At 56.9% G+C, this 16038-nt stretch overlaps 1 protein-coding gene across 1 annotated transcript; it reads left to right on the forward strand.

The window, feature by feature from the left end:
* The first annotated feature begins 1240 nt into the window (after positions 1 to 1240).
* ALX3 (ALX homeobox 3) lies at positions 1241 to 12336 on the forward strand. The gene is made up of 4 exons (XM_003933427.4): positions 1241 to 1637; positions 6985 to 7301; positions 10271 to 10399; positions 10789 to 12336. Exons 1-4 carry the CDS (start codon positions 1361 to 1363, stop codon positions 11095 to 11097), a joined length of 1032 nt encoding a protein of 343 aa, XP_003933476.1. The 5' UTR covers positions 1241 to 1360; the 3' UTR covers positions 11098 to 12336.
* The last annotated feature ends 3702 nt before the right edge of the window (positions 12337 to 16038 follow it).

Below are 16038 nucleotides of genomic sequence, written 5' to 3' on the forward strand. Positions count from 1 at the left end.
GGTCTCTTGGAGTCCTTTAAAAATTGAGAATTCAAATGAAATACAAATGATATTCGGCTCCCCACCTCTCTTGCTAGTCTCTGGGGGTACTGAAAATAAAAAGAGTTTCACCCAGCCCCAAGGGCTCCTCAATCCATGGGAAGTGAGCAGTGTCCTCAGGTCCTTGGGTATTTCTTCCCAGATCTTAGGTAGGGTGGGGTTTTTTTCCTTTTCTGAAATTCCAAGCTACTGTTCTAATCCTAGGTTTCGTTTTGGTTGAGGAGACTCAACTCTTAGAAGATGCAGTTCTACCCTCACCGGCTCCAAATCGGCAGGCCGGGGCGGAGCACAGCCCTGAGGTCTGAGGTGCAGACAGCCTCTCTCCAGTGGAGCCCCAGACACTTGGATCATCTGCCCACTGAAAGGCATTCACTCCAAGCTGTTGCCCGAGGGAACCTCAGCCCTTCTGCTCATCCTTCACCTGCTCTATAAAGGCTGCCTCTGCAGGACACTGTTGGGTCCTGAGCTGCGGGTGGGAGTCTCCCTGTCTGCTCCGGCCCTGCCTCTAGTTCTGAAACACACCTCAAATACATAGAAAGACCCAGAGTTGGTTTGCCCTGACCTCCACAGTCAGATGAGGACACTAACGATTGGCTCAAGGATCCACAGCTAATTAATGATAGTGTCCAGGCCCAAGCTCCCCAGTACCCCATTTCTAGCTTAGATCCGCTTCCACACGGCAATCCCAATACTGTAGCTCCTTTCTCTGTGAAAAACAAGAGATCTCTAAGGAAGGTGGTTTTTCCTGAGGCAGCATTTTGCCCAGCTCCCAGCAGAGACCTAGGTAAAATTGCAGCCTAACGCCTGCCTGCCTGCCTGCCCGCCCACCCGGGCCCTCATCCCAGGCTGATGTCCAGAGTCCAGGCCTAACAGTGTTTGGGGGGATGCCCACACTGCCGCACCCCTCTAGGGGCAATAGCCACTAGGGGGTGGCAATAGCCACTAGGCTGGATATCACGGGTGCTGCTCTGAGCAAGGGACTCACCTGGATGGGCAGACAAAGGGATCCTGCCCTAGAGAGGAGGTTGCTTCAACCTCTCCTGAGCCGCCTGGAACTGGGCTCTGGGTGAATGGGGGGAGGGGGTTTCCCGGGCTCCGAGGGGTTAACCCGCGCGGGGTTACACGTGACGTGGATGGTTCCAGCATTAAGTCAGAAGCGCGGCCCCCTCCCTTGCCCTCCTCCCCCAGCCCCCCGCGGCGCGCGCCGCTCCCGGGGGCTCCGCGCCCCCGCGCCCAGGTCCCTCCCCCTTGGCTGGAGCTCACAGGCCGCGCGGGTAGCGCGAGCCCCGGAGCCCCGGAGGCCTGTGCGCCCGGAGCCGGCATGGACCCCGAGCACTGCGCACCCTTCCGCGTGGGGCCTGCACCCGGCCCCTATGCAGCCTCGGGGGACGAGCCTCCCGGCCCGCAGGGAACCCCCGCCGCTGCGCCTCACCTGCACCCCGCGCCGCCCCGCGGCCCGGGGCTGACCTGCTTTCTGGGCTGCGGGCCCCTGGAGCCCTACCTCCCAGAGCCGGCCAAACCGCCCGCCAAGTACCTGCAGGACCTCGGGCCCAGCCTGGCACTCAACGGCGGCCACTTCTACGAGGGCCCCGCTGAAGGTAACGCGTGGCGCGGGGCGTAGCGCGCAGCCCGACCCTCTCTCCTTCTTCCCTACCCGGGCCCACCCGGGCCTTCCTGCTTATCTTTCCCGCTCGCCTGCTTCTTAACTTTTGCCCCTCTAGCTTTTCGCCACGGCTCCCACGGAAGCCGGGTCGGCGCTGGCCCGGGCCAGGCAAAGGCCGGTGCGGTGCGGGAGGGTGAACCGGGGTTCCTCCGCGGCGGGAATCGGAGGCGGGAGGTCGAGGAAAGTGGAGTAGCGACGGCTCGGGGTCCAGTCGGGGCCCGGAAGCAGCCGAACCTGGGAAGGAGAGATCATGCTGTGCCGAAGCTGAACTGGGACTGCCACAGACTCTGAAGCCCAGACCCGACCAAGGGCTGGAGAGCCACACTGAGCCGCAGAAGCGCGGCTTTTGTGTCTGGCGCCCTTTGAGGGCCCCGAGGCTGGGCCTCGACCTAGAGTGGCCAAATCCGGGTCGTCTGGGGACTGCGGCCTGGCCTTGGCCTGCCTCTCCTCCCTGGGCCTAGCCTCCACTTCCTGGGCGCTGCCTGTGCGGCAGACTGGCACAATCTGGCCGCGACTAGTCGCGCAGTGCCGCTGCTGTCCTCAAGACGGAATAACTGTATTCTTATTTCTCAGACTAAGCTGGCTTCCCTGCCGTTATGCACGATGATAGACGCCCTTCCCGCAGCCTTGGCTTCCCGCGCTGGATCATCAGTGCTGGGCAGTCAGAAGCAGCCCTAGGCAGCTTGACTCCCAGGCGCCGGGGGCTCGCGGGCCGGTGCCCTGTGCTAAGGCCGGCTGGACCGCGCCGGCATCCGAGAATGCGCCTGAAGGCAGCGGCCTGGCAGGCTGATCGGCAGGTCAGCTGCACTCGCTGACCTGTAAGGCGCCTCGGCGCCGGCACCGCACCCACGATATCTGCGCGGCCACATCCCGCAGCCTAGGCCCAGAGCTGCATCCTCGGAGAGCCGCCTCAACCCCCTGCCGCCGCCCGGCTGGCGCCTCGCGGGCCTCCACGGAGTGGCCCGGCATCTCCGGCTTTCGCCCAGTCAGGGCGGTGGGAATGTGTAGGGGAGGGCGGGGAGGTGTGTGGGGGTCAACGGAGGAAATGAACGAGTCCGCGGAGCTTCGTGTCTGTGCCCTTTGAAAGAGGCTCTCCTGATAAAAACCACAGTTGGGACTTAATGAGAAGCAGTTGGCCTGGCTCCTCTGATCGCAGCCAGACGGCAGCGGCCGCACAGCGCGGTGAGCACTGCCAGGAACAGGTACCGGGTCTGGCTCAGCACTCCGTGTCAGGCAGGAGCCACCCCACTGGGCCCACGTCCCCGCTAGGCGCGCCGCATCTGGCACCGATGGCTCGGGCGCCTGGACCACTCCGGTGCCGCGCTAACTGCCGAGAGCGCTGGTGCGGAACGAGCGGCCTGGAGGATCCTCCCAGCACCCTGGAATCCGACGGCAAGGGTGTTCTTGACAACGAAATACTGAGAAAGAAAACCCAAAGAAAGCGAACAACACCAAGAAAAGGGGAAGGGAAATTGAACAAAACAACGGAGAGCGCGGCGAGAGCGAGAGATAAATGGCAGTCAGCGAACTGGGATGACCTGAAAGAAATAAATGAAGAACGAACGAAAAAAAAAAAAAAAGCAGAAGCAAGATCGAACAAAACCGGTAAATAGAGAAGGGGGGAAAGGATGAAGAGGGAGGGAGCCGACAAAAGAAAAAGGAACGTGTTTAAAGAGTGGAATATGTCAAAATGAGAACAAAGGGGTAAGAAAATTAACGATTTCAGTTGAGCAGAGGACAGGCCAAAAGAAAGGGAGGCACGAGGGTGCGAGCGGAGCCTAGGAGAGAACCCGGCGGCCGCTCGCCTCCCCGGCGCTCTGGCCAGTGCTCGACGGGCGGCGGTCACTGTCCCTGCGGCAGAGCCGACCTCGCCGCGGCGCGCGGTGGAGCCCGGCTGCTGGGGAAGATCAGCCCCCAGGGTCACGCAGCCTATTTGGTGGGAAGTGGCAGGCGAAAAGGGAACCCGCCTTATTTCCCAACTTTTAAAATAACCGGCTCGGAGCGTTTTCAGTCCACACTAGTGAGCACGCAGCTGCGCCCCATCTGCGGCGCGATCTTTCACGAGGCTGGGCAGTTGCTCGCCCCAAAGCCTGGCGCACCTCGCTCCTTTCCCGCCCGCCGTCCGCCGCCCGCGCCCCGGCGGCCCGCCCTTTGCTGAGAGCGTCCAGCCCTGCTCTGAACCGAGGCTGCGTGCTGGCGGTGCCGGCCACTCTCGCGCCCTCCGCGCTTGGCTAGTCTGCCCCCGAGTTTGGCTCTGACGTCGAAACACGCCCTCGGCAAGCGACTCCTACTAGACTTTTGCCCGCTGGTGCGAAACGAGCAGCCGCTGAGGCTCTGAGCCGGATGACCCAGCCGACCGACAACGTCGAGGAGAGTCCCGAGTTCTTAGACCCGGGCTGAGGTTTCTGGGCCAAGGCTGAGAAACCTCCAAGACGGGCACCGAAGCCTCACCGGGGTCCTGCCCACGGCATTTATGTCCACCCTGACTTCGGGTCTTCCGCGGGAGCTGCAGGGGCCTGGGCCTCAGTGAGCTTTGCTGGTCGGTCGCTTAGCGACCCCACAGTGGCCAGAGGAAACAGTGGGCGCGGAACAAGGCTGCAGCGAAAGGTGAAAGACAAGGCTGGTCCTACGGCCTCAATGGATGCCTTCTTTGGGGCAGTGGGGCCCTCGGGCCTGCAGCGGTGCCGCTTCCTGGCTGCAGAGTAGCTTAGAAGCAGCCGCTGGTAGGGGCGCTCAGGGGTGCGGCAGGCCTGAGAGCTGGGTCAGGGACAGAGAGCTCCTTTACTACTTAAGAGGCTCCTGGCTTTCACACCCAACAGCTGCTGCTGTGGTCCTGCGGTTACACAAGCAGAAGACACCGCAGCGCAGAGTCTCCGGCTGTCTCCAACCCGAGTACACCGCCTTAACCACCCAGTGTCTGGATCAGGTGCAGTGACGCCTCTGCACAGCCTATACGCACCTCAGATGTGCCCCGTCCTCAACAGAGCAGCCCTCTCTCCTTTACAAGCTTATGCTCAAACTGCTGGCTGCCATTCCTGGCCTGTCTTTCCTGGCTGTCCATTTATCCCAGTTCTATCCCTTTCCTCTTTTGGGCCTTGCTCCTCAGGAGGCTGCTCTGTGTTCTCTGAGGAGTGCCCTTCTCTCCCAAAGAGGGGGGATGCCAGCCTCCCTCTGGTGTCCTCCAGACAGATCAAGGAGGTTTCAGGGCAATGATAATGAGGAGAGCAGTTCTGTGGTCCCTTGGGAGGGCTGTAGACTGGGCAGGCTTGGCCTCTTCTTTTGGGAAGCTGTTCTGCGAAGTCCTACTACACTTTCATCCTTTTTCCCTGGCAGCTTGGCTCAAGGTCAGGAAGGCAAGTCCCAGGGCCCCAGATGTAGTCACTTCCCCAGGGCAGGTCCTATTGAGGCAGACACTGAGAGTCCAAAAGGCAGATGAGCAAGCCCCAGGGCTTTGGAGGGCCTCTGCCAAGGTATCAGTAGTCTTGAACCCCAGCCCTGAGCTACCCTCACCCCTTTTCTGCTTGGAGTCCAGCACTGCCACCCTACTAACCCAAGACACCAAGACTCTTCCTTCTCAGGCTGAACATTTCCATGGCCTGCTGTGTGTGTATGTGTGTGTATAGGTGGTGGTGGGGTCCCCTTTTGGCGTCCCTGGTCTTCCTGATCATTTTTAATTATTTGGTTCAACTTCCGTGAGTCTTCCTTCCTAAGCTTCTATCAAATGCAACTGCCCCTAATCCCGAAATGTGCTGGCCAAGAATGGAAGTCAGGGACTAGAACGCTTTCTCCCTGTGCTCCACCTGAGCTGCGAAGGAGCCTTGGTGCTGGGCTGTAGCTGTAGGCCACCTGTGTACAGGCTGGGCATGGTCCAAGGCTAGGTAGGCCCTGCCTCACCCTCCCAGTCCTCCAGGACACACACTCGGAGCTTATTTCATGGCCTGGGTAGTCCTGGAAAGTCACTGACCACCTTCCAGCTAAAAGGGACCCTGCCTGATTTGTCCCTTCACAGTGCAGACAGGGACTCATCAGACCCAGATCCTGAGAGGCCCGTTTCTCCAGTCCCATCCTCCCCCAGCTACATCTGTGATCCCAGCACCAAGTCCTGGGAAGAAACTGCCTCTTGTGCCAGCTAGCTGGGTCTCCTCAGAGCCAGGCCTCCACTGGAGATGGGCCCAGAGCCAGGGCAGAGGGTGTGTGAGTCAGTGGGGCGTCTTTGCGGTGTCTCATCTGCCATCCCAGTGGACTGTTGAGAAGGGATTTCATGGGGACACTGCTGGGGGTCCTCGCCAGAGGGAGAGGGTGTGGGCAATCAGGGTGACCTATTTTTCACCACATTCCGCCCGTTGATCTGCTGTGGTAAGGCTCCGCCAAGCTTCCAGAGTGAGGGTTAGCACGTCACAGTGGGGCTGCTGGAAACTGTTCCCAGTCTGCAGTCAAGTCCTTCCCTGCCTGTTACACACAGGCAATGGGACAGCAGTCAGAAACTCCCGGAGGCGGGGGGGGGGGGGGGGGAGTGATGGGAATGATGGGAACAGAGAGCTGTGCCCCGTTGTGACACTGGTCCCCACTCTCCTTCTCTGAGAGTGTCAGCTCTGTTTCTCTATTGCTGGAGCTTAGGTCCTTGCAGACACCACAATGTTAGGAGGAATGGAGGGAAGCAATCCCTCTGGAAGCTTCTTTGTCCCATCTTGCCCTTCATACACCAGAGCTGGGGAATTTGATATTGACCTGAGACCTGGGACTCAGAATAAAGGTCAGCCAGACCAGCCAAAGGTGGTCTGAGCACCCACGTCCGCTGCCTGCCTGGCCCTGGGAACAGAGGCATGGGCCTAAGGGCCTGGGAACCAAGGCCTGCAGTCAGGAACAAGGAAGCACTTTCTGGCAGGGGCGGGAGATGTCAACCACCCCATCCTCACCCCCACCCTCTTCCCCCATTCTTGGCCTTGCCAGGGCGGTGGTCCTGCTGTGGCGCCAATCCTGTCACGTCCCTGTGGAACGCACCACCACAGAGCACTTCCCCGAAATGAACCCCACTCTGGCCCCAGCAGATCCGCCCAGACCACAGAGCACATAGTTCCCCAGGGCCCCCTCCCCAGCTGGAGGCTCAGCAGGCAGGCCTCTAAATGCCAGGCTCCCATGGAGGGTGGCCGCTGGGAGGCAGGGAAGGGAAAGGAAGGCGGAGGCGGAGACTGAGGCGTCGATGCTCTTCCCCCTCCCTCCATTCCGATCCACAAAAGCCCCTGGTCCTGTTGCCATCCTCCTGTTTGTGTTCCTCATTGCAGCTGAGGAGAAGGCCTCCAAAGCTGCCAGCTGCCCCCAGCTGCCCTTGGACTGCCGAGGGGGCCCCAGAGAGGGTCCCTCTAATTTGCAACCCTCCCCAGGCCCCTGCCTGGCCAGCCTGCGTCTTCCTCTTTCTCCGGGACGCCCTGACTCCATGGAGTTGGCCAAGAACAAGAGCAAGAAGCGCCGTAACCGCACGACCTTCAGCACATTCCAGCTGGAGGAGCTGGAGAAGGTCTTCCAGAAAACCCACTATCCTGATGTGTATGCCCGGGAACAGCTGGCTCTGCGCACAGACCTGACCGAGGCCCGGGTACAGGTGAGGGCACTGCAGGAATGGGGGTCTCTAGCTGCCTCTACCACCCACACAGTGACCAGATCCTGGAAGGGCTGGGAGAAGTGGGCGCTGGTCCCTCCCAGAGCTACCTTTTCCAGGGGACTGCCCCAGCCTGCCCCTGCTGGGCTCACCCTCATGCCCAGCTCTGCTGTAGCCACAGGCTTTTTTGGCCCATATTGAGGCTTATGCCTGGTATGAGGGCGATGGCCTCTGGAGCCATCACCTGTGTGGGAGTCCTAACTCTGCCACTTACTGGAGGTTAGAGTGTGTTATGGAATCTCTGTCTCAGTTTCCCAGTTCAGGAAAAGGGAATGATGGGACTGGCTGCGTAGGGACTATCTTGAGGATTATAGGGATGGCCACATTTTGGAAGCAGCAAAGTGCTGAACACACATCGGGGCTGCTCCTGAGGTGGCTGCCTGGAATGGAAGGGTCCCTGTCGAGAGGTCTAAGGGTCAGTGTCTCAAATTTGTCAGTCCCTGCCAGCACTCAGACCCTGGCTGGGAAAGGCTGGCTGGGAGCCCTTCCCCCACCTAACAAAGTCCCCAGGGGAGATCAGGCACCAGGGCTTCCCAGAAGGGCCATGGCCCCCAATGTTTTACACTGGGGAAGCCCAGCCTATGGGTGGGTAAATGCTGAGAAGAGAGGAAGGGAAGGGAAGCCCATGTCCAAGCATGCTGGAAGTGACAAAGCACATGAAAGTGGCAAGCAGGCTGGGGATGGGGAAGGAGTTTCAGTAAGAGTCTGGCCCAAGAGGAAGATGGCCATTCACTGGCTTGCACTGAACTGGCCAGATCATAGTAGGCTTCTTGATGTCAAAGCAGGAGGCACTGGGAGGGGTAGGTTGGATCTCTGGGGAAAGGCGAGGAAGTGACCCCTTAGGCAGAGGAGTCTCTCTCTCTCACCATGGAGGAGACTTGGCAGAGACAAAGCTCATGCTCTCCCACCCTGCATGGGGCCCTTCCAGAGACTTGTGAAGGCACTAGGGCAGAAGACAATCCTGGCAGGATACAGGGACTGGCAGGCCAGTCTATAAAGAGGCCAGCTGTCAACCAACAGAGAAGGCCCTGTAGCTGCATCCAACATAGGATCAGAGAGGCTTGAGCTGTTTCCCCTTCTCTGCTGGGTCCTCCTGCCTCCCAGGTGGCAGCTAAAACAGACTTCCAGGACTGTCCCCCGAGGCTCCCTAAGGGCTGAGGTCATCAGGGCAAGAGGCCCAGCATTCAAGATAACCCCAGATGAATGGGAAGCCATGGAGAATCAGGACCATGGAGTCACCTCGGCAGGCCTCTAGGGTGGGGTCTGACCAGCTCTTCCCGAAGTGTTTGCAGGGGGTGGAGAGCACTTCCTCGGCTCCTCCCATAGGCCTTGTCAACCTGAGAGGGTGCAGGAGTAGCCATGAGGCCCCCAGACCTAGTCTAGAAGCTTCCCAAAGGATGGAGACCCTAGAGTAGGAATGTTTTCTCTGGCAGGAGCATGAAACCCACCCATACACCCTGTCCCATGGAGAGGAAGAATGAGACACCAGGCAACTCAGAGGGCAGGTCCAGAGCCCAGGCGAGGCCTACAGTGGGATCCCCAGGGGAGAATGGGTGATGACAGAAAAGGGAATGCCAATAGCCAGATTCTCTGGCTCCAGGCTCCTTTATCCTTTGACAGGGGAGGGAGAGCAGAGAAAGGAAATCCAGGCAGCTGGGCAGGTTGGGGTGGCCTTTCCCTGACCTTGCTACAGGTCTGCTCTGTTACTCTGTTATCTTGGCAACCTGGGAGGTAGAGGGATGAGGTATACACAGCTCCTTCACTGTTGGTGCCTTACCTGCCTGCATGTATAGGAATGACCTATACATGGGGCAGGGAGCCTGAGGGGCTGGGGTGGAATTTCTCATCTCAGACGGGGTAGATGGATTACTGACACACACGCAGCTTCTGTTGTGACTCCCAGCTAGATATCCCTGGAAAGCAGGGGTTGTTTTTGTTTGGTTTTGTTTTGACATTGTTAAATTTAGCTTAGAGCCTAGCAAGTAAATGTTCATTAAATGATAGAAATACAAAACATAAATACCAATACACATAAATGTAACAGCCACGGCACGTATACCAAACAAATTCATCACAGATATGTACACAGATGTGCACAACACACAGATGTGCCACCCCTATCTGCCAAGGACTCACAGATAAGTGGGAGAAACAGATTCCAAAACAGATCGTGGTAATAAAATGGGGTGAGTACAAAGAGAGGTCCAGGGAGTCTTGGAAGTCCTGTGTAGGATGCCCAGCGTCGATGTATGTGTTGAGGGGATGAGCAGCCCAGGAAGAGAAAACTTAAGCAAAGGATGGAAGGAGCAAGACAGCAGAGTGTTTTGGGAAAGCTGGGTGGGAGCTTGGGAGGCAACCAGGAAGAATCGAATGTGTTTGCCTGGCAGGACATGAGGCTCTGCAGAAAGGCAGGAGCCTTGTTAGGAATCTGTGCTCTGGACCGAGGTCTCCAGGGAGTCACTGAGGGTTTAAACAGGACCCTGACTGAACAGAAATGTCTGAGATTCCTCGGATGCTATGAGGTGGGTAGCTTGGAAAAGGAGATGAGGCACGGAGGCCAGAAATCCCACACATGTGCACAGTATACCCCGGAAGTGCCTAGGGCCCCTGAGACCCACAGACCCCCACCACAACACCCTTACTGGACAGGCTGGAGGGCCAGAGTGACTCGGCTAGGGAGTGAGAGCTGGAGGCCCATGGGACCAATTAAGCCGCTTGGGGCTTGGGCCTCTCCCAGGCTTCCTCCCAGGCTCCCCTGGCCCCAAGAACGGTGCAGATTAACAGCCGAGATCCTCCATCCTGGAGCCAGCTGCCCATCCCACAAGAGGACACAACCATCAACTCTCTCTCTAGCAGGCTCCTCTCCTCAGGGCTGCCCCATCACCCCCTCAAACCCCACAACCTGCCCCCAGGTCTGGTTCCAGAACCGCAGAGCCAAGTGGCGGAAGCGCGAGCGTTATGGGAAGATCCAGGAAGGGCGGAACCCCTTCACGGCTGCCTATGACATCTCCGTGCTGCCCCACGCTGACAGCCACCCTCAGGTGAGACCCCAGCCCTCTCTGAGTCAGGACCTGGCAGGGTCACCAAAAATAAGAAGAGCTCTGGCCTGAAGAGACCTGGAGAGCATCAGCGTTCTGTGTGACAGTGAGCAAGTCACTTCACTTCTTCCTCTGCAAATCGGGGCTCTTGCCTGGCTCATGAATGACGAATCCAAAACACAAAGGAATCAAAGAAGAAAATCTCATTTTGAGAACAGTGGCAGGAGCCTCCTGAGATGTCACTGCCAGTGTTGGGGGCCAGAGGGGGTAGACCTGAGCCAAGTGGAGGTTTCCTGGAAAGTTTCTGGGGCCCCAAGGACAGAGAAAGCCCCTGGGTAAGGAAGTCAGCTGAGGCTACCGGCTCATGGGCCTTCTTTCCCCTCTCTTTGCAGCTGCAGAACTCCCTGTGGGCCGGTCCAGGATCCGGGAGCCCTGGGGGCCCCTGCCTTGTGTCTCCAGAGGGCATCCCCTCACCATGCATGTCTCCATATTCCCACCCCCATGGGAGTGTGGCTGGCTTCATGGGGGTGCCAGCCTCCTCTGCAGCTCACCCTGGCATCTACTCCATCCACAGCTTTCCCCCCACCCTGGGGGGCCACAGCTTTGAGCCCTCCTCAGACGGCGACTACAAGTCTCCAAGCCTCGTCTCGCTCAGGGTAAAACCCAAGGAGCCACCCGGCCTTCTGAACTGGACCACGTGATCGGTCACACGGACCTGCAGACTGAGCTGCCCACCTCCTTTTCCATTCCCAGCCGCCTCTAGCCCACCCCTGCCTGGACATCAGGGAGGAAGCACTTCTGCCTCCAAGCCCCAGGTTCTGGAGGTCTGGGAGAGCAGCTGGCACTGTCAACCCTCAGCAGGGAACATGTTACAGGGTCTTTTCTCTTAGAATAAGGTGGGGCTGGCTAGGAGAAGGGGCTTCGAAGCAGGTAGGACTCTTCCTGCCACAAACTGAGCCCCGTCACCCAAACTCTGGGCTGGAGGCAGAGAGACACTGCCTTGCTTCCTCCAGCTTTGTCCAAGTCCATTGTCATCTCTCCAGCTAAGACAGCTTACTTAGCTCCTCGTTCAGGGAACCCAGGAAAATGGGCGGAGGAGGGCGCCAAGTGGACTGGGGTAGCTCTTCATGATGAGACGGGAAACCACAAAGCGGGTCTCTGATGATGGGGTGGAGTCAGGCCTGCTTCCCCTCCCCACCAGCAGGGGCGCACTGGCATCTGACACTAAGGAGGGCCTGAAGGCCAAGGTCAGCATAGAAGGCACCTGGCGCCCCATGCAGCGGCTCATGCCTGTAATCCCAGCACTTTGGGAAGCTGAGGCGGGCAGATCACGAGGTCAATAGATCGAGACCAGCCTGACCAACATGGTGAAACCCGTCTCTACTAAAAATGCAAAAATTAGCTGGGTGTGGTGGCGCACGCCTGTAGTCCCAGCTACTTGGGAGGCTGAGGCAGGAGAATTGCTTGAACCCAGGAGGTAAAGGTTGCCGTGAGCCGAGATCACTCCACTGCACTCCAGCCTGGCGAGAGAGCAAGACTCCATCTCAAAAAAAAAAAAAAAGAAAAAAAGGAAAAAAAAGGCACCTGGCTCCCCAGCTCCAGCTGCCCTCACTCCCACCCTGTGCCTGCACTCCCAACATGCCATGCAGTCATCTTCCCCTGCAAGGGAGGCAGAAATTCCACCAAAACCACCACGTATTTGGAATCTCTTCCATGGGACCAGCCCAGAGCTATGCCATGGAAACCATGTTGGATGTTGGTCAGAATAAAACAGAGTTCCACACACTAAGATCCTGATTCCCATTTTTGTAAAGACAGTTGAAAAAAAGAAGGGAGGGAGGAAGAAAGGAAAGGGAAGGAAGGAAGGAAGGAAGGAAGGAAGGAAGGGGAAAAAAAATGCCCAGAATTCTAATAAAGATGGTGGTGGTGTTTTTATGCCAGGTGACTGTCCACCTCCAGAGCTTGGTACTTGGTTGCTTTGGGGCTGGTCTGTGTCCAGGATGCAGGCTGGGCCAGGACCTCTGAGGGGCCAGTGAGAAAGGGGAAGGTGGTCCTGCAGCAGAGCCCTCAAGGGAGAAAAGCTCAGCTCTAGGGCTGGGCTCATATGGCAGGGAAAACTGAGGGTGGGAAAGGCAGCAAACATGCTGAAATAACTGGCTAAACTGACAGTGGATGGGAGGTAGAATGGAAGAGCAGGGTGCCCACTGAGGTTCTGCACTCCCCATGGGCTGGGACCCCAGAGTGGTGGGATTGGGGTGGCTTCCTTCCAGATGCTCCAGGAACATGTCTGAGCTGTGGGGCAGAGACAAAAGCCAGAACTCTTTCTTGTGGTTTCAGAGTATTACCCATTCTATCCTTCATCCCCACTTTCTGCCTTATCTCCGAAGCCTGGAAGGCAGGAAAAAGGTCTGGCCCTCCCACCCTCCCAGTAAACACAACCATATTGCTCAGAATTCAGCCTCAGCCAGCAGCCCAGCCACCCCCGCCCCACGCCTCATCTTTCAGGCACAGAGAAACACAAGCCCACAAAGACACATCAGGGCTGAGCTGATTCCAGAGGAGGGGGTGAGTCCCCCCCCCCACCAGATCAGATTTCTCAGCCAAGACAGTCGCATGTATCCCCAGAGGAGTCTGTGCCTTCCCTCCCTTCCTTTCCCTTCCCTCTACACAAGGGTCTGGCTTTTGGTGATTTCTTTCCTCTCTGTCCTGTTGCTGGCTCTGAGGTCCAGGTGTAAGCCCTGTGTCCAGGAGGGGACCCAGCAGAAAGAGGAGAATCAGGGCAGGAAGGAGAGACATCTCTGCCTGCCACTGATAAACAGAATCTCCCCCACCTGGCTAGGCAGTAATGAAATTGGGGCTCAAACCCACCTTTCTGACTCCAGGGCTCACACCACTGTATAAGAAGTCTCTTCATCCAAGGAGTGATCAGCAAAGTTCTGGACCTTCTTCCCCCACAAAGTCAGAGAGATGTAGAGGGTAGTTTCTTCTATAAACATTTTAGAGCACCAACTCAGCCTGGCATTGTGCTGGGTGCCAGAGATAGAGCGATGGTCAAAAACATGATTCTTTCTCTCTCAAGAAGGCTTAGAAAGATGGAGGGAGGGAAGAGGAAAGGATCCATAAAAACCCAAAGAAACCTGAGGTGGGAAGAGACAGACAGGAGAAAAAACAAACTTGAGTCAGAGATCAATAAAGCAAGAGTGGGAGAGGCTGGCAGAGGCCAAGAGGGAACCCATGGTGCAGTGGGAGGCTGCTAAGGGAGGGCACAGGGAGGCCAGAGACTGGCTACTGGCTCTCATCCAGGGGCATCTGCCCACAGCTCATATTTTTCTGTCCAGTGACAGCTAAATGAAGAGAAAGCTAACTTTACAACCGCCCACTTCACACATAATGAATATGAATGGGCATCCCGGAGCCTGTTCCGTGGGATCGTCTGTGAGCTGACAGGTCCTCCTACTGACTGGGCCATCCCAGCCAGCCTGTCCCCTGACTAGGGCATGAGCAGCCCTTCCACCTGCTTCTCATTAGCTATGTCCCTTCTCCTCCTCCACACCCCTAAGACACAGCCCCCAAAATCTCTAGATATCCCTGCCCTCAGCCTCAGTCTACAGGTGACCTCAGACTTCTGCCCAGGCCAGTGGTTCCCCAAGGCCAGGCCTGTACTCCGATCACTCCTTCTGGGAAAGGAAAGGGGAAGTGGCCCATCCTGAAATCCCAGCTCCCTTTGCTGAGGCTCCTGTCTCCCCCAGAGAAGATGCCAGAGCCCTAAATCTTGGTCCTGGCAGGAACGTGGACACCAGGTCAGGATTGGAGGACCACAGCCAGGGGCCCATCAGTCCAGGCTTCCCACCTCAGTCAGCAGGTGGAAATGCTTCTCATACATGGCATTCAATCCTCCTTCCTCCCATCTACACTTCAGCCTGAATTACAACCCCCACGTGCAGACCCTCTGCAGCTCCAGACAGGAAGGCTAGCGCGGCCAGGAACTGGGAAGACCAGAACATTTCCTTTATCCAGCAGAGGAAAGACATACCTTGCCCCTGTCCAAGCCTCCTCCACAGGCTCATCCTAGCCATTTTCCTCTGGAGGGTGGACAGCATGAGGCGTCAGTTGTCAGAGCCCTTGCTCCTGATGCTGGAGCCCCCTTCCTTCCCAGTTAGTGACTGCCGGCTCCCCCAGCAATCTCTCCTCCCATAGTAAGAGGCTGGGACCAGTAGGACCTGTGGTGGGCCCTCCAGACATTTCCTACCCATCATACTATTGCTTTTCCTTGCTCTTCTGGCTGTGTCTCCATCAACTGTGAGCTCAAGAGAAGTGAGAGCATGGTATCCTAGTGACCTGGAAATCCAGGGCATCTAGCACAGGGCCTGGCCCCAGCAGCCTTCAAGGTATGATGGCAGGTTGCTGAAAGAGTAGCTGACTCTTCCGAGATGCCTCTGGATTTAAAGCAGCGAGCTAGGTCCAAGGGCTTTAAGGAGGCCCAAGACATGGTTCTGGTCCTTGAAGGGGATTTCAGTCTTCTAGGGAACACAGGAATTGCATGCAAATTCATAGAAGGTTAAAGTTGGAGGGGCCACTGCCAAGACTAAGAACTGCTACCATTTACTGTCATCCCTTGTCAGCCAGATATGTAGGCTCATTTCCATGATCTTACTCAGCCCACACAATAGGACTATTATTAAACCAATTTTTACAGATGAGCCAACGGAGGCTTGGAGCGCAAGGTCCCTCAGTGAGTAAAGGTCAGAGCCCAGTTGAAAGTCAGGGCTGTCTCACTCCCAGAGGGTGCACCTCCCTTGTTTGATAGCCAGCAGCCTGAGGCTCACTATGCCAAGTGCCAAATGAATGTAACAGCTACTCTCCTCTGAGACGTCAGCTCATCGAGGACAGACAAGAAGTCAGCCTCCTGGGAGATGAGCCTAACGGGTACAGAAGGGGCAGCCAACACAAGAGTTCTCTGGGACCCAGAAGAGAAAGAAATTTAGGCTCAGACTGAAAAGAAAAAAAAAAGATGGCAGCAACAGCCAAGTTACCCTGAGGAGGGTACAGTCAGAGCACACCAGAGGCTAGGCCAAGGCCAAACTTGAGTAGCCCAGTCAGGATCTAAAGCAATGGACATTCGCCATGAATATTCCATGCCAGGGACCATGCTAGGGCAATTATAAGTATTGGCTGTGGTGCATAAGTGAGCAAATGAATGCATGAGTGTTAAGTGCCGGGGTATGACGATGAATTTAGCAGAGTGCGAGGGAGTGGAAAACACACGTATGCCGAGACAGAGGCCCGGGTTTGAATCCTGGCTCTAGCCTTTATATGACCTTGGGCAAGTTCTTTACCCTTTCTGTGCCACAGTTTTCTCCTGTGCAAAACAGGCATTAAAATGGCATGTATCTTTCAGGATATTACAAGGAATATGTAAGATATGATACATCAAGTGGTTAGAACGCTGGCTGGCACACAGTAAGTACTCAGTATTTGCTGGTTGTGTAGAAAATAAGCCTTCAAGAAGCATCGAATATTGTGCCTGGTACCTGCTTGGCACCCCATAGGTAGTAACTCTTATGATTAACAAGGGACAGCTCCCATCCTTAGAGTGATACTACCTCAGGTTAATCTGTCCCTCTGTGGATTGAAAGAGCAGT

The sequence above is a fragment of the Saimiri boliviensis genome, chromosome 11 (assembly GCF_048565385.1).
Source record: "Saimiri boliviensis isolate mSaiBol1 chromosome 11, mSaiBol1.pri, whole genome shotgun sequence".
NCBI classification, from domain to species: domain Eukaryota; kingdom Metazoa; phylum Chordata; class Mammalia; order Primates; family Cebidae; genus Saimiri; species Saimiri boliviensis.